Genomic DNA, 24,672 nt, shown 5'->3' on the forward strand with positions numbered 1-24,672 from the left:
TTTTCCTTTTCTTTTCTTGTGGTTTTCTTTCAAAAATAAGGACATTTCTAAGTGACCCCAAACTTTTGAATGGTAGTGTAAATAAAGTGCCTTCGGAATGTATTCAGACCCCTTTGAGTTTTTTCCACATTTTGCTACGTTACAGTCTTATTCTAAAATGAAAAAAAATATATCCTTATTTTCTTCTCACAATACCCCATAATGACAAAGCCAAAAGATTTATTTAAATGTTTGCAAATTAATTGAAAATAAAAAACAAATACCTATTCAGGCCCTTTGCTATGAGACTCAAAATTGAGAGGCATCTTGTTTCCATTGATCATCCTTAAGATGTTTCTACAATTTGATTAGAGTCCACCTGTGGTAATTTAAGTGGATTGGACATAATTTGAAAAGGCACACACCTGTCTATATGAGGTCGCACAGTTGACAGTGCATGTCGAAGAATTGTCCGTAGAGCCCCGAGACAGGATTGTGTCGAGGGACAAATCTGGGGAAGGGTACCAAAAAATCTCTGCAGCATTGAAGGTCCCCAAGAACACAGTGGCATCCATCATTATTTAATGGAAGAAGTTTGGAACCACCAAGACTCTTCATAGAGCTGGCCGCCCGACCAAACTGAGGAATCAGGATACAAGGGCATTGGTCAGGGAGGTGACCAAGAACCCGATGGTCACTCTGATAGAGCGCTAGAGTTTGTCTGTGGAGATGGGAGAACTTACCAGAAGGACAACCATCTCTGCAGCACTGCGATTAGCATGAGGTTGTAAGTAACAAGAACATTTCCCAGGACATAGACATATCTGATATTGGCAGAAAGCTTACATTCTTGTTAATCTAACTGCACTGTCCAATTTACAGTAGCTATTACAGTGAAAAAATATCATGCTATTGTTTGAGGAGAGTGCACAATTTTGAACATGAAAAGTTATTAAAAAACAGATTAGGCACATTTGGGCAGTCTTGATCCCTCACCTTCCTCATGATCATTGATGCCCCACGAGGTGAGATCTTGCATGGAGCCCCAGACCGAGAGTGATTGACCGTCATCTTGAACTTCTTCCATTTTCTAATAATTGCGCCAACAGTTGTTGCCTTCTCACCAAGCTGCTTGCCAATTGTCCTGTAGCCCATCCCAGTCTTGTGCAGGTCTACAATTTTATCCCTGATGTCCTTACACAGCTCTCTGGTCTTGGCCATTGTGGAGAGGTTGGAGTCTGTTTGTTTGATTGAGTGTGTGGACAGGTGTCTTTTATACAGGTAACGAGTTCAAACAGGTGCAGTTAATACAGGTAATGAGTGGAACACTGGAGGGCTTCTTAAAGAAAAACGAACAGGTCTGTGAGAGCCGGAATTCTTACTGGTTGGTAGGTGATCAAATAGTTATGACATGCAATAAAATGCTAATTAATTACTTAAAAATCATACAATGTGATTTTCTGGATTTTTCACAGTTGAAGTGTACCTATGATAAAAATTACAGACCTCTACATGCTTTGTAAGTAGAAAAACCTGCAAAATCGGCAGTGTATCAAATACTTGTTCTTCCCACTGTGTATATATATATATATACTGGAGACAGAATATATATATATATATCTTATTCATGTTATTTGCTCTACCTCTGTTTTTCTAATAAATAGTCAAAAGTGATATAGAAAAATTATTCTTTGAGTGTTCTATGCAGAAATGCTCAATTCTGTGTGCAGTGATCTCTGCCACACAAGATAGAATTCATGCAGACTAATTCGGTGGAGAGAATATGAACATGCAGGGAAAGCCAACGCTAGGAATGAGTAGGTGTTGGGGATACTTGTGTCATAGCAACTACAGTATGAGCGTGTTTCCCTGCCTGCCGCCCCCGGTAACGAGGTTGTTTTAGTACAAGACAGTCAGTGAAGAAAGCTCTGCTGTCTGTCTTCCTGCTCTCAGGACAGAATGTACACCAGGTCAAAGGTGAATCGAAATCTGCCATAATTTGCATTAACAGTACCGGGGCGGCAGGTAGCCTAGCAGTTACGAGCATTGGGCCAGTAACGGAAAGGTTGCTGGTTTGAATCCCTGAGCCGACTAGGTGAAAAATCAGTTGATGTGCCCTTGAGCAAGGCACTAAAACCGAATTGGTCATGTAAGTCGCTCCACTAAATTGTACTCAGATTAGTTTTATATTACTCTCACCATAAAGCTTTTATTTGTTAATGAATGGTTATTGAAAGTCAGTGTACAGACAGTGTGCACAGAAACCAGTTCATTCTTCCATTATGTTGATATTGGTGGCTATATTTAGCTACACCCATCTTAAATATCAAAGCCTCATGTAAAGTCCATGTTCGACTGGGAGAGAATGTGGTGCTCTTGGATTCTGCTACCCTCTACTGGAGACAGAATAAATGAAAACCTGTCCTGTTACACAATGAATTACACTGACACAATAGCTAATGCCTTTTTGGGTAAGATCCATTTAGTTGCATATCAAGATTAATGTTGCTTGCTAACCGTTGTCAACTACCTCTTAAATCTAAGCGAAAAGGTTCGAGTTGCAGTTCCTACTGAAGTAGTAGTGACCCACTGGACACAGACGTCAGTTTAACGTCTAGTATTGATTTACATTTGGTTGAATTGTCAACTATTGTGAATTCAATGTGAAGTCAACCAAAAATGTCACCATGTCATTGGATTTAGGTTAAAAGTTGGGTGAAAATAATAAATGCCCTTACGTTGATTAATTTTACCACGTTGATTCACTGTCATCATATAGATTTTTTTGGGTTGAAATTATGTGGAAACAATGTTGATTCAACCCGTTTTTTCCCAGTGGTTAGAGACCAATAAAGAGCATTTCATGCAGCTGACACTATCATGGATCACTTTAGTGGCTGTCCAAGTGCAGTCATAATCTCAACAACTCTATTGGTCATTTTTATACCTACAGTACTTTATTGTAAAGGTATCGCATTACATCAATTAAGTTCACTAAAATAAATCCCATGGCATTTTACAGCCAGTATAACTGTCTCCATATTGTATCTTCCTGTAGAATTCTCCCTGTTCTCATACAACAATGGCACGGTGATGTCTTCGTGTCGCCCGGAGATGGACAACAACAACCGCAGTGCCCTCTCTGCAGCCTCCGCCTTCGCCATCGCCACGGCAGGAGCCAATGAGGGCACGCCCACCAAGGAGAAGTATCGCCGCATGTCCCTGGCTAGCACAGGTACAGAGCGTGTTAAACATCAGTTCTGTCCACAATGGGACAATTTGAATATACCACATTTTCAAAAGCATGAGAACTTTAATGTAATTTTTGTTCTTCTCAAGATAAAAAAAAATCTATATTGTCATTAACCTCTCTGGGCTAGGTGGGACGCTTGCGTCCCACCTACTCAACAGCCAGTGTAATCCCGTGGCGCGATATTCAAATACCTCAAAAATGCAAAAACTTCAATTTTTCAAACATATGACTATTTTACACCATTTTAAAGACAAGACTCTCGTTAATCTAACCACACTGTCCGATTTCAAAAAGGCTTTACAACGAAAGCAAAACATTACATTATGTCAGCAGAGTACCCAGCCAGAAATAATCAGACACCCATTTTTCAAGCTAGCATATAATGTCACATAAACCCAAACCACAGCTAAATGCAGCACTAACCTTTGATGATCTTCATCAGATGACAACCCTAGGACATTATGTTATACAATACATGCATGTTTTGTTCAATCAAGTTCATATTTATATCAGAAACCAGCTTTTTACATTAGCATGTGACTAGCATGTGACTAGCATTCCCACCGAACACTGCCGGTGAATTTACTAAATTACTCACGATAAACGTTCACAAAAAACATAACAATTATTTTAAGAATTATAGATACAGAACTCCTCCATGCACTCGATATGTCCGATTTTAAAATAGCTTTTCGGTGAAAGCACATTTTGCGATATTCTCAGTAGATAGCCCGGCATCACAGGGCTAGCTATTTAGACACCCAGCAAGTTTAGCACTCACCAAAGTCAGATTTACTATAAGAAAAATTGTATTACCTTTGCTGTTCTTCGTCAGAATGCACTCCCAGGACTTCTACTTCAATAACAAATGTTGGTTTGGTCCCAAATAATCCATTGTTATATCCAAATAGCGGCGTTTTGTTCGTGCGTTCAAGACACTATCCGAAAGGGTAAATAAGGGTGACGAGCACGGCGCATTTCGTGACAAAAGAATTCTAAATATTCCATTACCGTACTTCGAAGCATGTCAACCGCTGTTTAAAATCAATTTTTATGCCATTTTTCTCGTAAAAAAGCGATAATATTCCGACCGGGAAAGCGTGTATACGTACAAAGAGAGAGAAAATAAATACATCTCGTGCCCTCGTGCACGAGCCTGAGTCTCAGAGTACTCTGACCGGCCACTATCCAAACGCGATAATGTGTTTCAGCCTGGGGCTGCCTCGATATCATTCAGCTTTTTCCCGGGTTCTGAGAGCCTATGGGAGCCGTAGGAAGTGTCACGTTACAGCAAAGATCCTCAGTCTTCAATAAAAAGAGCCAAGATGAACAACAACTTGTGATACAGGCCACTTCCTGTTCAGAATCTTCTCAGGTTTTTGCCTGCCATATGAGTTCTGTTATACTCACAGACACCATTCAAACAGTTTTAGAAACTTTAGGGTGTTTTCTATCCAAAGCCAATAATTATATGCATATTCTAGTTACTGGGCAGGAGTAGTAACCAGATTAAATCGGGTACGTTTTTTATCCGGCCGTGTAAATACTGCCCCCTATCCCCAACAGGTTAAAAATGTAGGTGTGATATTTACATGCCGTTTTTGATACATTTTACGCAGGGTTCCAAACAGACCAGAGGAATGGGGACAAAGAGTTTGTAATCCGAAGGGCTGCAACCAACAGAGTCCTGAATGTTCTGAGGCACTGGGTGTCAAAACACTCTCAGGTAATACTTCCAGATACATAGTTATTATAATTCACTACTTCTAATGTAAAATAGAGTGCAGGTTTGCAATCAGTTAACTTTTTTGTGTGCGTTTGTGTTGACCTCCAGGACTTTGAGAGTAACACTGAGCTGAAGCTGAAGGTCATAGCCTTCCTGGAGGAGGTGATGCATGACCCGGAGCTGCTGACCCAGGAGAGGAAAGCAGCCGCCAACATCATCAGGTACCTACCAGCACTACCATCGCCTCAGCTTATAGACACACACTGCTAACATTGAATACATGGGCTATAACTTCTATAGGGCTGATTAACACTGATGTACAGAGTAAAGAGAAACACATTCTAAATACATACCTGTTGTATGGTCTATTAGGACCCTGACACAGGAGGACCCTGGTGACAATCAGATCAGCCTGGAGGAGGTTAAACAGCTGGTGAGTGGGATGACTGCATGTGGATCTGGCAGTAATGTAAAGAAGACACTGTGTTTTACACAAGATGGCAATTGAGTCAATAGTGGACAATCTCTCCTTGACATATGTTAAGTATGTGTCTCAGGAATGTTAGAATATAGGGAAGTAGTTGTCATACCTGGCGTCTTGAGAATGGTTACCGGTGATGCTCTGTGTGTGTACTAGGCATCTTGAGAATGGTTACCGGTGATGCTCTGTGTGTGTGCTAGGCGTCAGTAGGGAAGGCAGAGGCGTTTGAGAGCCATTCTGCCCTGGAGATAGCAGAGCAGCTCACCCTACTGGACCACCTGGTCTTTAAGGTTATCCCATATGAGTGAGTGACACCCAAACACATGTTGTATTCTCAGTTGATGATACATACAGACATACAATATGGGAGACAGACAGTGATTTTGAATAACAACCATGCAGTATTAAAGAGAAGAAATTAGATGTATTTCTACTTGATCCTACAATATTTTTACAGAGAGTTCTTTGGTCAAGGCTGGATGAAGAATGACAAGACTGAAAGGACACCATATATCATGAAAACAACAAAGCACTTCAATGATGTATGCAGCTAACGACGTCCACCGCCCAACATAATATTACAACTGTACATTTTCACTTTTTTATTACAGTGTATGGCTTTGGTTGTTATGCATTAGGAACATGGCTACTCCTTGTCTGTATTGCCTCTGTTAGATCAGTAACCTGATTGCCACGGAGATCCTGCGCTGTGACGATGTGACCACGCGGGTGGCGGTGATGGAGAAGTGGGTGGCAGTGGCGGACATCTGCCGCTGTCTCCATAACTACAACGCTGTGCTGGAGATCACCTCTTCCCTCAACCGCAGCTCTGTGTTCCGCCTCAAAAAGACCTGGCTCAAAGTGTCCAAGCAGGTAAGGCCACATCTCCTCACTACACACACCCAGCTCACTGATGGCTCGTAGCCTGGTCCTAGTAATATTATTACACATTTTATCATTGCACTGGGTCCTCAATACACTCTTATAAACAGCTTGTTATGACACCTCAGACCTCTATGTATCCTTATAGCGTACTACCGATTACACATCACTTTAACAATGGTGATTATACCTGGGTGTTTTCCAACATAATATTTTGATACAGTATTTTATTTAATCTCTCAGACTAAAACCGTCATTGACAAGCTGCAGAAGTTGGTTTCATCAGAGGGGAGGTTCAAAAACCTGAGGGAGGCTTTAAAGAAGTGAGTGTTTCTTCTGCTTGTTCTAATAACTACAAAATCCAACGTGTATCAGAAAAATTATACTGGCCATTTGGGCAGTGGATCGATCAAAGTATTAGCAAATTGATGACTTCTGTTTTTCATTTTAGCTGTGACCCTCCCTGTGTACCATACCTGGGGATGTACCTCACTGATCTGGCTTTCATTGAGGAGGGGACGCCCAACTACACTGAGGACAAATTAGTCAACTTCTCAAAGATGAGGATGGTAAGTGGTCTCTGCTTTGTGTAATGTTACAGAGATATTCAAATGCGTTCTGTGGCTTTGTATTGTATACATGGCTTATGTTGTTATCTCTCTGCAGATTTCACATATCATCAGAGAAATTAGACAATTCCAGCAAACAGCATACAAGATTGATCATCAGCCAAAGGTAAACTTTTAAAGCTGTTTCGTGGTAACTTCTGTTATATTGTACATATAAAGAGAAACAGAAGAAAATGGCATTGGCCATGAGGGAATTCCAATTTAAAGTCTGAGTGTCGGTATGTGTCACATCGTATAGATTATCGTAGTAGTAGTCAACCTGCTGAAACTGTATATTTGTCCTGGTCTAGGCAGCACGGTATTTGCTGGACAACGGCTCTGTTCTGGATGAAGAAAGCCTGTATGAAGCTTCTCTCAGAATTGAGCCTAAAGTCAACAACTGAAGAGGATGACAGTTTCCCAAAGTGTAATCTCTGTTCAAAAACTATTATCATACACAGTAGACATAAACAATAACTGGTGTTAAGTCATGTTTAACATTTTTGCTCTTTATACATGTATTGTTTTTAGATGTTATCTTATGTACACATGTTAATTTAATCGTCACATTGTTGTTGAAATATTTAATTTTTCCTCTGCAACAAGGACCATTTCACTGGGCTTATTAGAGTGATAACTAAAGTCACAATGATCTTGCATAATGGTGTGTCCTTTGTAACCAATGAAATTGATTGACACCTTTTCATACTGTGGACTTTGCACTTCCTGTAAGCACACCTGCTGCCAGGGTCCTACTGTACAGGAAATATTGTTCTCTTTACTCAAATAGATATAATGTGTTTATCTGCAACTGATGTAGCATTGTAAAAATCTAACCAGGTAAAACAACATGGACATTTTTAGACCCAAAATTGATGCGGCTAAACCAATGTGTGTTCCTTTAATTGTTCTATATCAATCCGCCTCCTCCCTGCTTTGATTATTTGCTTCCATTTGAATTTCTATCAACATTTGAGTAATCTTGTCACAGTTGAGATGTGAGAGATGTGAGAGCCACTAGCACCACAGAGCTTTGTCTTGTCATCATGAGGAGTGATTCTTACATAATAAGATATTACACTTGCCTGATACAGGAAACACTTGCTCTTAGTAGAAGTTACTGACTTGCAGTACAGTACTGAATCTGCTCTGAAATGAATGAAGAACAACTAATATATAAGGGCATATTCACACAACAAGCTTTTATCTAAGAACCACCAAGGTCTGGTTTCTTTTGACAACATTGAAGTCAAGTGTGAATACACCCTAACGTAAAACATGATTAACAATATTTGTAGCTTTATTTCATTACTGTTGCATGTTGCATTGTAACAGGCGATTAAATCACAAACCTCTTACTGTATATTTGCAGATGTAATTCAAGTCAAGTAGCCATAAATACAATTTTGTTTTGCAGAATAAACTCTATTAATCCATGCAATTGAAATGGCTGGTAATAAGCCAGTGTACGTTATATCTCCAATACGAGTGTACTTCCAGTTTGACAATGATTAGTTGGGGGTGACATCTTGTTTGACTAGGAGTTTGGGGAAGTTTGCTGCTATTCTTGGAGCATGCCATTGTAGCTGTTTCCCTTTTTAAAAGCACATGTGTGTTAGCTTTCAATTTAAACTTAACGGAGCACACATATTAAAGAAAAATAAAGCAACACCCTTGAAATTGTAGTATTTTCAGGCTTTGTGATATTTGTGTACAGTAAAAGGTTGTTCCGCTATTATACTGTATCATTCAAAGACGATCTATGTCCTTTTGCTGTTCCAGTGATTGTGGAACGTGACCGTATATCACTCTGTTAAATGCATTGTTGTTTAAGAGTATGATAAAAGTAAGTGAATGAGTTACTCCGCCTGCAGCATTCAAAAGGTATTTTTGTAGTATTAGTATAAGGTAAGGGGTTACAAGAACACAGGAAAGTATTTTGTACTTTGTTGTTGTTAATTCACCTTGCTGAAATGTATGCTGTACATTTTGTACATGCAGCCCTGCATATTTCTTAATGTGGAACAGTGTCAAGTACACCTCTGAAAAGCATTGTATCCCAAGCGTCAACACAAAATGCTACAACAATTGTAATTTTGAAACCATGACTTAGAGGTAGAAGACAACTTCAAAGTGTTTTGCATATACTGTAATCCTGTCTATAATCATTCTCTTAGCAGGAATATAGTAATGTAGTGCTTATTCTGTGAATATTTGTATGTATTTTTACCATGTACAGTCTAGAAACATTTAAAGCTCATATGGCAGGCATGCAACACTGTATCAGACAATATTAAAACAATATATATACATATATATACTGTATACACTTATACGTGCACATACTCTTATAAATGAAATATTAACAAACAAACGTTTTGCTGTTAGCAATACCCAGTGGTATGAGAATTATCTTTCAACCCTTATGTTTATTTCCACAGCTTGAGAAATATTTCCAGTTTTGTAAAAAGAAAAAAATGTATGTTTCCTGATTACCTCTTGCTAATAAATCTATTCTATCTCAGGGGCATTGTTGTCTCAAGTGTGTTTGTGAGAAAACAATACATTTTTTTCTCTCTCGCTCTTCTCTCACTCCCCACCCCCCTCTATCACATGCACACACCACACAAACACACACTCTGCCATAGCCGTGGGAAGTACGGGTGCTGGAGGTGAAAGAATTTGTGTTGTTGCAATAAAAAGCTATTCAACTATTTTTGTCTTGCATTATATTATCATCATACTAGGCCCTGTAGATATATAGATATACTACATTTTATTTTCAACTTCAATAGCCCGTATGGAATTACTGAGAAACTAGGATACTAGACTGTCTTATCTAATGCATATTGGAATGCACTGTATCCACATAAAGTAAAACAGTAAATTCACAATGACCTGAATTTTTTGGATGTTACTGTGTCATCCATGCAGTACAACAAGGTGTTTGACATGGAGGAGTACTACCACAGACTTCAGATCTTTATTGAGAACAAGAGGATTGACCATCACAATGAAGGAAATCACAAGTTCACAAGTATGAATAATTGCATTATAGTTGTGTTTCTTCAGTTGTTAGAAGTGTCCATATCCTTTGAGTATGTCAATATATTAATTGTGCCTTCTTCTGACATTTAACCTCCTTACCTAGTGGGACTGAATCAGTTCTCGGACACGACCTTACTGTGCTCAGGCCTTCAACAAACATGGCCGTAAGGGGTGAGTGTCACCACTGGAAAACCCATTTCCTTGTAAATACTGTATATTCACAAAAATCTCTTGGTCTAACTGGACACTATTAGGTTCTTACTCCAGCTCTGAAAAAATATATATTTTAGTGTCTCTCCAATCATGCATTTGAGTACATCAAGTATAACAAGGGACTCGTGACAGAGGATAACTATCCATAACAGCACATATATGTAAATAGCAATGCCATCTTTATAAAAACTACAGTACTATCACTTAAAAAGGTGGCAATCTATTAACATAATTTATCCTGGAATCATTTTGAAGGAGGGCACTTGCAAGTTCAAGACTGATTTGGCAGCTGCTTTCGTTAAGGATGTGGTCAACATAACAAGGGTAAGTAAATTCACATTAATTGGGGTTATTTGGTGCATTGACTACCCAGGCAGTCATCTTATTGTATGTTTTTTTCCATGGCAGTATGAGGAAATGGGTATGCTGGATGCAGTGGCCAGACACAACCCTGTCAGCCTTGCCTATGAGGTGACCTCTGATTTCATGCACTACCATAGTGGTGTGTACAGAAGGTGAGAATGAGTCTCTACTATGTTTTTAAACCTAGAATAATGGTAATATCTGTTGTGGCGTACAGCAGGTCAACCACCAGGGGGAGACTTGTCGATGCCTGGTGACAGACGGAGTATACATCACGAGGCGATGGCTCCATCTGCTGGACGTGCCAGGTCTCGACGGGCTCTCTGGCCAGGACTTATTGGGGCTGTTTGGGGATTTGTGAGTAATCAAGGGATGATTTCTCACCAGTTGTACAACTCCCATAAAACCGAGACACCCCCTGGGGGTCAACTGAGGGGACAATTCGGGACGGCCCAGTGGGAGGATCCTAACTTAAAAGCTCCCACAGCCCAAGTGATAGCGGTGGATGGACAGCTACTTCTGGGGGTGAGTGACTGGCGATACCCCCATTTCCAAATGAAAAATAACCTTTTGTATCAGGTGTCGTGCCAACGGAGGGAACTTCGAGAGGTATGGTTGCTGCCCCAACGGTCCGTGGGAACCGTTCTTCAGCTGGCCCACACCCACCTGTTGGGGGCGCACCTGGGAATGGAGAAGACCCGGGAACGGATCGCCGCCCGGTTCCACTGGCCCGGGATGAGGAGGGCCGTGGAAGATTACTGTCGCAGCTGCCCGGAGTGTCAAATGACGGCCCCAAAGGCACACTTCCGAAACCCACTGGTCCCCCTACCAATCATCGGGGTGGGGTGCCCTCTGAACGCATCGCCATGGACATAGTGGGACCCCTGGTAAAAACAGCACGAGGACACCGGTACATCCTGGTAATAGTGGACTATGCCACCCGGTATCCCAGGCCATTCCCCTATGGGTGGTGGTATCCAAGGGAATCGCCCGGGTGCTGTTCCACCTCTTTAGCCAGGTGGGCATCCCAAACGAGATCCTGACAGACCAAGGTACTGAGTTTATGTCCCGCCTAATGAAAGATTTGTGTGCTCTCCTGCAGATCAAGCAGATCCGGACCTCCGTCCTCCACCCGCAGACGGATGGACTCGTCGAGCGGTTCAATAAAACGCTCAAACAAATGCTGTGGAAGGTCATCGAGCAGGACGGGAAGAACTCGGACCACCATATGGCCAGTCGTGAGGGAACATATGGAGAAGACCCAACGCGCCCAAGCCCAGGTCTACAATCGGGGAGCCCAGTCCCGAGGATTCCAGGTGGGAGACAGGGTGTTGGTCTTAATCCCCACGGCCGAAAGGAAGTTCCTGGCAACATGGCACGGGCCATACAAGGTGATCGAGAAGCTGGGACCTGTCAATTACCGTGTACGGCAGCCGGGGAGATGGAAACCCCAACAGATTTACAATGTGAACCTGTTGAAGAAGTGACACGAGAGGACAGCCTTGTCCGTGTTATGGTCGGGACCCCGGATGCCAACGGTACCAGTGGTGGTCCCAAGCAATGAGGACCTCGATCCAGCCCAGAAGCAAGAGCTCAGGGAGCTCGTCGATCGGAACATGGCGGTGTTCTCCGAGAAGCCGGGCCGCGGGGAAACGATACGAAAGAGGCAATATCCGATTCCGGAGGCCCGAAGGAAGGCTGTGAAATAGGAAGTGGAGGCTATGCTGAGGATGGGGGTTGTTGAAGAGTCTCACAGTCCATGGTGCAGCCCAAAACCGGATGGTAGCCTGCGATTCTATAATGATTTCCGGGGTGTGAACGACATAAGCTTGTTTGACACCTACCCCATGCCGAGGGTGGACGAGCTCATCGACCGATTCGGAAAGGCCCGGTACATCAGCACCTTTGACCTGACCAAAGGATATTGGCAAGTACCGTTGGCAGCCTCCTCCCGGGAGAAGACGGCATTTTCGACACCAGACGGATTATATCAGTACCGGGTGCTCCCGTTCGGTCTCCACGGAGCCCCGCCCACATTCCAGCGACTGATGAACAAAGTACTTCGACCCCACCAGCAGTATGCAGCGGCCTATTTGGAGGATATCATCCACAGCCAAGGTTGGGAAGAGCACCTGACGTGACTCCAGGCGATGCTGGACGCGCTCAGACAAGCAGGGTTGACCGCGAACCCCAAGAAATGCAAACTAGGGTTCAAGGAGGTGGAGTACCTGGGGTATTTGATCGGACAGGGGAACTCGTCGATGCCTGGTGACAGATGGAGTATACATCACGAGGCGATGGCTCCATCTGCTGGACGTGCCAGGTCTCAGCGGGCTCTCCGGCCATGACTAATTGGGGCTGATTGGGGATTGGTGAGTAATCAAGGGATGATTGCTCACCAGCTGTACAACTCCCATAAAGCTGCCAGAAGGGCAGCACACAAGTGAGAGACTGGGGGAGGACCGGACTCCCATATAGTTGGGGATGGTACCAGAGGAAACAGGAGGGGGCGTTCAGTTTTTGATCCCCACAGAATACAGCAAGTCCCGGAGCCCAGAAGACGGTATCCCGGAGAAGGTCTCTTGGGGAGACCTATTCTTTTCTTTTGGACTATTGTTTTAAGAAACACCTTTGAAACTGAGCTAATCCTACTCTGTCCTTGTCTGATCTGTGTAAACGTTTTGACCCAACCCCCTGGTCTGCCACACTGTGTCTTAAGAGCTTTGTTACATATTTTCCAGTAAGCACAGTCAAAAAGCCTACCTACTATACAACCAGAAGAAATCAGTTTTCCTCATGTAACAGCATCAGAAGAAGGCAATAAAAATAGATGTGTATTTTTGGCATTATTACTTATTTCTATATAGTACAAACTATGGACTTGCATCCTCTACACTTCTCATATTGTAGCATGGAGTGTCACAACACCACAGACACAGTGAATCATGCAGTGTTGGCTGTGGGGTATGATGAGAAGGGCACCCCCTACTTTACTAATCCAAGATGGCGTAGCAGTGGGATGTTTTGATTGTTTTGTCCCGTCCCTTGTACATATTGTTTCTGTCTTCGTATATATTTCATATGTATTTTTTATCTCATTTTTCCATCTACGGACTGAACATACTCTCCTGCAACCCGCCTCACCCAATGCAGTATGGATCTGCTATTTTCTATACTTCAGAACCGTAAAGCCCTTCAGAAGCTAGCCAGCTAATTAGCTACTAGCTGGTAGTCAGTTAGCTACTGATGGTTAGCCATCACCGTTAACTGGGACATCTGCCAGCTTCAGCACGGTCAACTCCTGCCAGCCTGCACAGCGCGATATCAACCCAGAGCATATCAGACTGCTTTTCTCCACCATATCTCCGGATTCCTACCGCAAGCTCTGAACCTTTACTCTGGATCATCGCAGTTAGCTAGCTGCTATCCGAGTGGCTACTCCTGGCTAACGTCTCTGTCCCAAAGCAAGCACCAGTTAGCCTGGAGCTAGCTTCAAATCTAGGCCCATCTCCTGGCTAGCCGAAGAGATCTATCAAGCAATTCCTGGGCTTCAATTACCTCTTTTGCCAATTGGCCTGGACAATTTACTGCCGACACAGAGCCCCGCTGATCCATCACGACTGGTCTGCCGACATAACCGTCCGAGGGGGTTTCAACAGGCTTCCCATTGCGACGTCCCCCTGAGGCCCATCTGCTAGCCTGCTACTATCCCCGGCCTGCTAGCTGTCTGAATCTCCGTGCCTCCAGCTCGCCTACCTACTCACTGGACCCTATGATTTCTCGGCTACACATGCCTCTCCCTAATGTCAATATGTCTTGTCTATTGCTGTTTTGGTTAGTCATTTTTTATTGCACTGTAGAGTCTCCAGGCCTGCTCAATATGCCTTAGCTATCCCTGTTGTTCCACCCCCCACACATGCGGTGACCGCACCTGGCTTAAATGGTGCTTCTAGAGACAAAACCTCTCTCATCGTCACTCAATGCCTAGATTTACCTGCACTGGACTCACATCCTACCATACCCTTGTCTGTACATTATGCCTTGAATCTATCCTTCCGTGCCCAGAAACCTGCCCCCTTTACTCTCTGTTCCGAACGCACTAGACAACCAGTTCTTTTAGCCTTTAGCCGTACCCTTATCCTACTCCTCCTCTGTTCCTCTGGTGATGTAGAGGTTAACCCAGTCCCTGCAGCCCCCAGCATCACTCCTATTCCCCAGGTGCTCTCATTTGTTGAGTTCTGTAACCGTAAAAGCATTGGTTACATGCATGTTAACATTAGAAGCCTCCTCCCTACGTTTGTTTTATTCACTGCTTTAGCACACTCCGCCAACCCGGATGTCCTAGCCGTGTCTGAATCCTGGCTTAGGAAGACCACCAAAAATCCTGAAATGTCCATCCCTAACTATAACATTTTCCAACAGGATAGAACTGCCAAAGCGGGCGGAGTTAGCCTGCAGAGTTCTGTCATACTATTTAGGTCTGTGCCCAAACAATTCGAGCTTCTTCATTTAAAAATCCACCTTTCCAGAAACAAGTCTGTCACTGTTGCTGCTAGTTATAGACCCCCTTCAGCCCCCAGCTGTGCCCTGGACACCACATGTGAATTGATCGTACCCCACCTATCTTCAGAGTTCATACTGTTAGGTGACCTAAACTGGGACTTGCTTAACACCCCGGCTGTCCTACAATCTAACTGGATGCCCTCAATCTCACACAAATTATCAAGGAACCTACCAGGTACAACACAGAATCTTTAACCATGGGCACCCTCTTAGATATCATCCTGACCAACTTGCCCTCTAAATACACCTCTGCTGTCTTCAACCAGGATCTCCGCAATCACTGCCTCATTGCCTGTGTGCGTAATGGGGGTCCGCGATCCATTACGCACACCCCTCATCCCTCATCACTGTCAAACGCTCCCTAAAACACTTCAGCGACCTGGCCCGGGTAACCTAATAGGATATTGACCTCATCCCGTCAGTAGAGGATGCCTGGTTGCTCTTCAAAAGTGCTTTCCTCTCCATCTTAAATAAGCATGCCCCATTCAAAAAATGTAGAACTAAGAACAGATATAGCCCTTGGTTCACCCCAGACTTGACTGCCCTTGACCAGCACAAAAACATCCTGTGGCATTCTGCATTAGCATCAAATAGCCCCCGCGATATGCAACTCTTCAGGGAAGTCAGGAACCAATAAACTCAGTCAGTTAGGAAAGCTAAGGCTAGCTTTTTCAAACAGAAATTTCCTTCCTATAGCACTAATTCCAAAACGTTTTGGGACACTGTAAAGTCCATGGAGAGTAAGAGCACCTCCTCCCAGCTGCCCACTGCACTGAGGCCAGGAAACACTGTCACCACCGATAAATCTACGATAATCTCTAATTTCAATTAGCATTTTTCCACGGCTGGCCATGCTTTCCACCTGGCTACCCCTACCCCTACCCCGGCCAACACCTCAGCACCCCATGCAGCAACTGGCCAAGGCTTTCGACTGTGTCAATCACCGCATTCTTATCGGCAGACTCAATAGCCTTGTCTTCTCAAATGACTGCCTCACCTGGTTCACCAACAACTTCTCACCAACAAACCTCCAAATGAGCTTCAACGCCATACAACACTCCTTCCGTGGCCTCCAACTGCTTTTAAATGCTAGTAAAACTAAGTGCATGCTCTTCAACCGATTGCTGCCCGCACCCTCCCACATGACTAGCATCACTACTCTGGATGGTTCTGACCTAGAATATGTGGACAACTACAAATACCTAGGCGTTTGGTTAGACTGTAAACTCTCCTTCCAGACTCACATTAAGCATCTCCAATCCAAAATTAAATCTAAATCCTATTTCGCAACAAAGCCTCCTTCACTCATGCCGCCAAACATACCCTCGTAAAACTGACTATCCTACCGATCCTTGACTTTAGCGATGTCATTTACAAAATAGCCCCCAACACTCTACTCAGCAAACTGGATGCAGTCTATCACAGTGCCATCCGTTTTATCACCAAAGCCCCATATACTACCCACCACTGCGACCTCTATGCTCTCGTTGGCTGGCCCTCACTACTGGCCCCCACTGGCTCCAGGTCATCTTTAAGTCTTTGCTAGGTAAAGCTCCGCCCTATTTCAGCTCACTGGTCATAGCAACACCATCCATAGCACGTGCTCCAGCAGGTATGTTGCACTGGTCATCCCCAAAGCCAACACTTCCTTTGGCCGCCCTTCCTTCCAGTTCTCTGCTGCCAATGACTGGAACGAATTGCATAAATCTCTGAAGCTGGAGTCTTATATCTCCATCTCTAACTTTAAGCATCAGCTGTCAGAGCAGCTTACCAATCACTGTACCTGTACACAGCCAATCTGTAAATAGCACACCCGACTACCTCATCCCCATATTATTACTTACCCTCTTGCTCTTTTGCACCCCAGTATCTCTACTTGCACATCATCATCTGCATATATGTCACTCCAGTATTAAGGCTAATTGTAATTTCACCTCTATGGCCTATTTATTGCCTACCAACCCACTATTCTACATTTGCACACACTGTACATAGATCTTTCTATTTTTATTTTATTTTGTGTTATTGACTGTACGTTTGTTTATGTGTAACTCTGTGTTGTTGTTTTTGTCGCACTGCTATGCTTTATCTTGGCTAGGTTGCAGTTGTAAATGAGAACTTGTTCTCAACTGGCCTACCAGGTTAAATAAAGGTGAAATATATATTTTTTTAAATACTGCAGGGGTGGGCAATTCCAGTCCTTGAGGACCTGATTGGTGTCACAGATTCGCCCCAGCTCCAGTTAACACGCCTGATTCCAATAATCACATAATCCTTATCTTCAGTTTAGAATGCAATTTGATTAATCAGCTGTGTTTGCTAGAGATGTAGAAAAAGTGTGACACCAATCAGGCCCTCGAGGACTGGAGTTGCCCACCCCTGCCCTACAGGATAGTGAAGAACTCCTGGGGAATGAAAGGGTAAGACTTCAATGACAAAAGTAGAATGACATTGTGAATAGTATGGCACTATGTTATGTAACAGAACAGTGTTATGATGCAGTATATTGTGCTGTTTTCACAGATATTTCTTATTTGAGCGTGGAAAAAACATATGTGGACAGGCTGCCTGCTCATCTTATCCCTGTCCTATGCCGTGAACGCTGCATTCTGCGCACCATGGGGGCAAGAGCACTGAAAAGGGACATGGAGCCAAAGATTTTCATAATCATTATCAATTATTTTTTCTAATTTGTTTGCTTCCCCCACCGCGGGAGTCTGATCATATACTGGGAGAAACACACCACTGCACTAGTACACTGTTTAAATCAGGTTTTAGTTGATTTCATTATTGTGTCTCCATGAAGATTATGATTTTATAATGCAAACTGTTTTTTAAAGCTAATTTTCTTGTTTGTGAATAAAGGTTTTCTTGATTTCTCCATAACAATTTGATGAGGGACACATTTCGAATTCAGACTATGTGATGATGCTGTTTATAAACGAGTCTACAGTTGTGGCCAAAAGTTTCGAGAATGACACTAATATTAATTTTCACAAAGTCTGCTGCCTCAGTTTGTATGATGGCAATTTGCATATACTCCAGAATGTTATGAAGAGTGATCAGATGAATTGCAATTAATTGCAAAGTCCCTCTTTGCCATGCAAATGACCTGAATCCCCCCAAAACATTTCCACTGCATTTCAGCCCTGCCACAAAAGGACCAGCTGACATCATGTCAGTGATTCTCTCGTTAACACAGGTGTGAGTGTTGACGAGGTCAAGGCTGGAGATCACTCTGTCATGCTGACTGAGTTTGAATAACATACTGGAAGCTTCAAAAGGAGGGTGGTGCTTGGAATCATTGTTCTTCCTCTGTCAACCATGGTTACCTGCAAGGAAACATGTGCCGTCATCATTGCTTTGCACAAAAAGGGCTTCACAGGCAAGGATATTGCTGCCAGTAAGATTACACCTAAATCAACCATTTATCAGATCATCAAGAACTTCAAGGAGAGCCGTTCAATTGTTATGAAGAAGGCTTCGGGGCGCCCAAGAAAGTCAAGCAAGCGCCAGGACCGTCTCCTAAAGTTGATTCAGCTGCGGGATCGGGGCATCACCAGTACAGCGCGTGCTCAGGAATGGCAGCAGGCAGGTGTGAGTGCATCTGCACACACAGTGAGACGAATACTTTTGGAGGATGGCCTGGTGTCAAGAAGGGCAGCAAAGAAGCCAGTTCTCTCCAGGAAAAACATCTGGGACAGACTGATATTCTGCAAAAGGTACAGGGATTGGACTGCTGAGCACTGGGGTAAAGTCATTTTCTCTAATGAATTCCCTTTCCGATTGTTTGGGGCATCCGGGAAAAAAGCTTGTCCGGAGAAGACAAGGTGAGCGCTACCATCAGTCCTGTGTCATGCCAACAGTAAAGCATCCTGAGACCATTCATGTGTGGGGTTGCTTCTCAGCCAAGGGAGTGGGCTCACTCACAATTTTGCCTAAGAACACACCCATGAATAAAGAATGGTACCAACACATCCTCCAAGAGCAAATTCTCCCAACCATCCAGGAACAGTTTGGTGACGAACAATGCCTTTTCTAGCATGATGGAGCACCTTACCATAAGGCAAAAGTGATAACTAAGTGGCTCGGGGAACAAAACATTGATATTTTGGGTCCATGGCCAGGAAACTCCCCAGACCTTAATCCCATTGAGAATTTGTGGTCAATACTCAAGAGGCGGGTGGACAAACAAAAACCCACAAATTCTAACTCCAAGCATTGATTATGCAAGAATGGGCTGCCATCAGTCAGGATGTGGCCCAGAAGTTAATTGACAGCATGCCAGGGCGGATTGCAGAGGTCTTGAAAAAGAAGGGTCAACACTGCAAATATTGACTCTTTGCATCAACTTCATGTAATTGTCGATAAAAGCCTTTGACACTTATGAAATGCTTGTAATTATACTTCAGTATTCCATAGTAACATCTGAGAAAAATATCTAAAGTCACTGAGGCAGCAGACTTTGTGAAAATTAATATTTGTGTCATTCTCAAAGCTTTTGGCCACGGCTGTACCGTCCTATATATTCCTCTTTGCATGCAGCCAGATGGCCAGGGGTTCACACACTTTTTGGGGACCCCTTTTGTGATAGGGAACTCATCAGGGGCCCCCTCATAATCAGAACACAACTCAAGTGCTATAAAAATAGCATACAAGGAGTTTTACTACGATGTCTGCAGTGCATGGATGGATGAACCAAGTCTACAGAACATTTAAATGTCCTGCATTTTGAGAAAATAAAGCGGTTTTCAATATAATTTCCTGCAAAATTCTACACACTTTGCCATAGGCAGAGAGAACACTTTGCAAGTTTGTACATTTATGTTCAGAACAACATTTCGGGAACTTATTCAATGAATCCCTTGGCCAAAATTGGTTTAATCTGTTGTTGTTAGCAATATTCATAAAACAAACTAAAACGTAAATATAGATATCTGGCTGATCCCCTGCAGTACCTGACCCCTATAAAAGACAATCAGCCAATGGAAAGCCAGCTAGTCAGAATGGCGCAAAACATACAGCCTCTTTGCTGAATTGATTTATTTTAGTAAATTATAGCTAGCTAGGTAAACAACAACATAGACAGCCTTTTTGTTGTTGATACACCACGACAATAAGACGTTCAGAGACTGTACAAGCTAGCCAGCTTTTTATGATTACACTAACATTATGAAGTTGAGTCCCTAGCCTAAAGCGTTAGCTGATGATGTCCAGTCTCCCTCAAAATAATTTGGAAGAACTTGAGATACATAGCAATGGTGCTCACAGCAAATTGTCGTTGTTTAAACCCAAACCAGGGTGAGTAGCTATCTTGATAAATTATTTAGTTAGAGTTTTATAATGTTAGCTAGCTAACTGTTAGGACGGGCTGGTCCTGAGCGTTACGTGGAGCCTTCCAACGATTTGTTGCCCCGATGTTGTTTATTGACTGGCTTCAAGCCTCACCAAAGTAAAGATATGCTAGAGTGTTGTTGAACTTTGCTATGTATGCGCAATCTGTTGTTTCTCCCAAAATACCATATAGCAAGCTAAACTACTATTTTGTACCTTCACTAACTCTGGTCAATGCGCACTCATCGGTTCTGTCACTACAAGCTGCATACATATCCAAACATATACGCGTGGACCAGAGCCAGCTAAAAGTCTGAGTTCATTATAAACCTGGTGGTTCGAGCCCTGAATGCTGATTGGCTGACAGACGTGGTATATCAAGCGTATGACAATACATGTATTTTTACTGCTCTAATTATGTTGGTAGCCAGTTTATAAGGCACCTCGGGAGTTTGTGGTATATATATATTTTTTAAATTTGACCAACTTCTCCTCAGTCAATCCCAAAAGCAAGTCGGAAGCCATCAATCCTGTATTAAACCCCTTTTCAGTGAGGAAACCCATTCCAGCTGTGTCTTCTACAAAGATCTCCCCTGCTCTAAACAAATCTGATCGCTCGATCACAGATAGCAATGGCAACAAACCCACAGGACTTGATAGTTCTTTTGCTGGTATATCCCTGGATGGATAGGATGATTTTGATGACTTTGAAACCCCTGTCAAGGGCAAAAGTACTTTACCAAGCCATCACTCCACCCAGTCCAGTTGAAAAGACCGATGAGTAGTACTCTTAAAATATAGCCTCACTCCAAGTATTAATGTCTCCGGTCCAAGTAATTTCCCTTTGTACATTTGTTGTAAGCTGGAGGTCACCTATTTAAGGATTAACATCTTGGCAGAGTGTTGATGATAAAGAATGACATCAGCATTGAAAAGACAACATAAACTCATCTCCCAAAACTTTTCCCCAGATCATCAAAGTAGATGGAGTGAAACAGCTGTCATAGATCTTGATGACAAGTCGGAGCTAGATGAAGACCTAGATTGCACCCCCCCCCCTTTCCACAAGCCTAGAGGATTTCAGTCATTCTATTTCTACAAAGGAAACAAGGTACGTTTCTGCTGTACATGTGTACATTCATCTGTTACATTTTAGTTTATGATTGTGTTTTACATTTGTTTCTAATGGACGTATGACTTGAAGCCTAATGGTGCGAATGCACTTGATATGATGTTGTACAGCACGCTGTATCTATTTGCAAGCGTATATTATGATCACAACAGATTGAAGTCAGCTGGCTCTGCAGTCAGTCAAGGCAATCGCCCTGTATCAACAAGGGTGTCAAGCCTGCAGAGTGTCTGATGGTCCTCCTAAAAAAGAAGAGGTGAATAACATGGGTTATGTTTCAGCCAGATGTTTCAGTCTATTTTGAAAATTTCAGTGAACATACCAGTATGCTTATAATTCTATTGTATTGCCTCCATCATTTATTTGTCCCGAATAGTCACCAATCTAAAATCAGAAGATCCGTTTTTGAGTATCATGGAGTCCATCAGTGCTCTGGTGGATTCCATTCCCAAGCATGAACTGATAGTCCTGTGGGACAGAATTCTTACCGCAGCGGGCTCACAGGTAATTCCTTGATTCTGCGCTATATGGGACAACAGCTGTAGATTAAGTTTCAGCTGTAATTTTACTGTGACATGTATTAATCTCACGTGATATATTGTTGTCTCTACCTTCTTGCCTTTTGTGCTGTTGTCTGTGCCCAATAATGTTCGTACCATGTTGTGCTGCTGCCATGTTGTGTTGCTACCATGTTGTTGTCATGTTGTGTTACTAACATGCTGTGTTGTCATGTGTTGCTGTCATGCTATGTTGTTGTCTTAGGTCTCTCTTTGTGTAGGCCGTCATTGTAAATAAGAATTTGTTCTTAACTGACTTGCCTAGTTAAATAAAGGTAACTTTTTTTTATTTTTTATCTAACAAATCTGCAAGTTATATCACATTTTACCCTCAGGAAAAGGATCATTGCTACTGGCAGCAGTGACACATCTTTCAGGACAACAGCCAGACAGCACTGTCTTTGAACCCAGATTTAGAGAAAAGCCTACCTTTTCTTTTACTACACCGAGTGTCCTGTCTACCACCACTTGCCTGCCCAAGGATAAAGGAGATTCTTCCATGAAAGCCCTTCCATTCAGGAGATCCTCAGTCATATCTGTGGACTACAACAGCAGTTTGTTTGAGGACTCTGACTGCATGATCAATGGAGTTCCGACACAAAGCACCTCTTGGAAACCCAGCACTCTGGCAAGTCCTATTTTCTCTGGAGACGAGGGGAAAGTGTCTACAAGAGGCCAAAGTAATTGTGACTCTCTCCAAATAACACCATCTCCAAAAATCAAACTTGTGATGTGGATCAGACAAATCTCTTCTTCTCACAGAAGAGGCCGGCAGCTGCTGTACAAGGGACTGGGGAGAGCAGTACCCAAGCCTCTGTGGCTCAAGCCCCGGCAGTCACGGAGCCGGGCAATTATTATTTTTTCTTCATTGATGACTTTGACATAGATGACATCAGTGATTCAGATATCCCTGATTACTTTGATGAACCACTGAGCTCCTCAGCATCAAGGCAAGAAGCACTGCAGTGCTGTCACTAAAGTGGCGTGTGAGGGAGGACTAAGAACATCAACATGGCAAAAGAAACCAGCTACACCAGTCCCAGTGGCCAAGCCTCCTAAAATCCCCTCTCCTGGAAAGTACATTCAAGTTATAGAGCAGCCTTGAGATTTGATTGTATTGTTCCTTCTACTAAACAAATGTGATTTATTTTTTCTTACATGTATTACTTGGTCTGTAGCCCAGACACCCATGTTTATCTCTCATGTCATTTGCAGAGCCCACATAAAGAAACCCTGCCCACGATTGTTTCAGAGGCTTCAACTTCCCCAACTGTCCAGAGATTATGATTTTCCACAAGCGCTTTGGTCTGGTTCCTATTCAATCAACTAGAGACCATTAATGCTACGTTGTTCAGTGAAGACTCATTTTTCCTGATGTCCACAGGTGAGTGGTGAATCAATGCAGATTGTGTCAAATCAAATTTTATTTGTCACATGCGCCGAATACAACAAGTGTAGACCTTATCGTGAAATGCTTACTTTCAAGCCCTTAACCATCAAGAAGAGTTAAGAACATTGTACTATACAACAAGTGCATTTTAATGCATTAATTCAAATAACTTAAACTGACTGCAGATTTGTAACATTTAGTAGGTATGAACAGATCATTTTGATTTGGAAATGTAATAAACTGTGATTTATTTCCTGTTTTTCAGGAGGGGGTAAAAGTCTTTGCTACCAGCTGCCGGCCTGTGTGTGCGCAGGAGTGACTGAGGTCATCTCACCACTGAAATTTGTCATTGTAGACCAGGTCCAGAAACTCATTACTCTTCATGTACGTTTTCAACCATACTGCTCACAGTGCGAAGTATGAAATGTGTACATTCTTGCCACCCTGTGTGTGGAAGATGTTTTAAACATCCTTACATGCTTTTAGATTCCTGCCACAAGTTTGTCTGGTGACAAGGCTGATGGTGAAGCAGGGAGAATCTTGCAGCTGTCCAAAAAGGACCCCCATCAATAAACTGCTTTATGCCACTCCTGAGAAGGTGAGAATAAAATCACAAGACCTGTAGTGAAAACTAACATTAACCTCTTCTTGAAAGCCCCCTGTTTGGACTAGTGGGTGTTTTGTTCGCACTGTGACAGTAACATGCTTAGCAAGAACAGAAACTGCTCTAATCAAACCTGTGTTTTCTGACCTATCCCTTTCCCCAGATGTGTGCGAGTGGCAGATTGATCAGTGGCCTTCAGAACCTGTATGAGAGAGGTCTTCTGGCACGCTTTGTCATTGAGGCTCACTGTCAGTTAGGTAGGTTCATGTAGTGAATGTGAAGCTTTATCGGTCCTACTGTTTTGTGGTCGTGGATGAGCCTCATGCCCATTTATCTTTTTAATCTCAGTGGGGCCATGACTTCCGGCCAGACTTCAAGTGGATGCATGAGCTGCGGAAAAAGTGCCCCACATGGCTCTAATGGCCACAGCCACCCCCCGCGTCCAGAAGGACATCCTCAACCAGCTGCAGATGGCCAGACTTCAGGTGTACGTAATCTAAGAGGTGTCTTACCTGGGACAAAATACCAGTACAGATGTAGTG

General features: G+C 43.0%; 3 protein-coding genes and 1 long non-coding RNA gene across 4 annotated transcripts in view; all 4 read left to right on the forward strand.

Moving 5' to 3' along the window:
* Nucleotides 1-9,455, forward strand: part of LOC106573487 (ras-specific guanine nucleotide-releasing factor 1) — a 36,826-nt gene extending 27,371 nt beyond the window's left edge. Inside the window, exons 17-27 of the mRNA XM_014148574.2 lie at nucleotides 3,038-3,214; nucleotides 4,852-4,958; nucleotides 5,067-5,179; nucleotides 5,331-5,391; nucleotides 5,640-5,743; nucleotides 5,897-5,981; nucleotides 6,115-6,312; nucleotides 6,565-6,644; nucleotides 6,773-6,890; nucleotides 6,988-7,056; nucleotides 7,241-9,455. Of these exons, the coding sequence (XP_014004049.1) occupies nucleotides 3,038-3,214; nucleotides 4,852-4,958; nucleotides 5,067-5,179; nucleotides 5,331-5,391; nucleotides 5,640-5,743; nucleotides 5,897-5,981; nucleotides 6,115-6,312; nucleotides 6,565-6,644; nucleotides 6,773-6,890; nucleotides 6,988-7,056; nucleotides 7,241-7,333 (1,205 nt within the window). The 3' untranslated portion in view covers nucleotides 7,334-9,455. The remainder of the gene's footprint in view (nucleotides 1-3,037; nucleotides 3,215-4,851; nucleotides 4,959-5,066; nucleotides 5,180-5,330; nucleotides 5,392-5,639; nucleotides 5,744-5,896; nucleotides 5,982-6,114; nucleotides 6,313-6,564; nucleotides 6,645-6,772; nucleotides 6,891-6,987; nucleotides 7,057-7,240) is intronic.
* A 680-nt stretch (nucleotides 9,456-10,135) lies between these two features.
* LOC106573516 (pro-cathepsin H-like) lies at nucleotides 10,136-17,715 on the forward strand. The gene is made up of 7 exons (XM_014148637.1): nucleotides 10,136-10,141; nucleotides 10,268-10,338; nucleotides 10,436-10,514; nucleotides 10,599-10,705; nucleotides 13,464-13,543; nucleotides 17,506-17,536; nucleotides 17,640-17,715. The coding sequence occupies exons 1-7, from the start codon at nucleotides 10,136-10,138 to the stop codon at nucleotides 17,713-17,715; spliced, it is 450 nt and encodes a 149-aa protein (XP_014004112.1).
* A 3,956-nt stretch (nucleotides 17,716-21,671) lies between these two features.
* On the forward strand, nucleotides 21,672-23,904 carry LOC106573488 (uncharacterized). Its single transcript, XR_006759641.1, has 3 exons — nucleotides 21,672-22,083; nucleotides 22,472-23,520; nucleotides 23,792-23,904. It is a non-coding gene; the product is annotated as an uncharacterized lncRNA (long non-coding RNA).
* Nucleotides 23,905-24,040: 136 nt separating this feature from the next.
* The window catches only part of LOC106573517 (Bloom syndrome protein homolog), a 1,420-nt gene continuing 788 nt past the window's right edge, over nucleotides 24,041-24,672 (forward strand). Inside the window, exons 1-3 of the mRNA XM_045696794.1 lie at nucleotides 24,041-24,124; nucleotides 24,294-24,387; nucleotides 24,479-24,617. Coding sequence (XP_045552750.1) covers nucleotides 24,541-24,617 — 77 coding nt within the window. The 5' untranslated portion in view covers nucleotides 24,041-24,124; nucleotides 24,294-24,387; nucleotides 24,479-24,540. The remainder of the gene's footprint in view (nucleotides 24,125-24,293; nucleotides 24,388-24,478; nucleotides 24,618-24,672) is intronic.

Source organism: Salmo salar, chromosome ssa16, assembly GCF_905237065.1.
Source record: "Salmo salar chromosome ssa16, Ssal_v3.1, whole genome shotgun sequence".
Classification (NCBI taxonomy): Eukaryota; Metazoa; Chordata; class Actinopteri; order Salmoniformes; family Salmonidae; genus Salmo; species Salmo salar.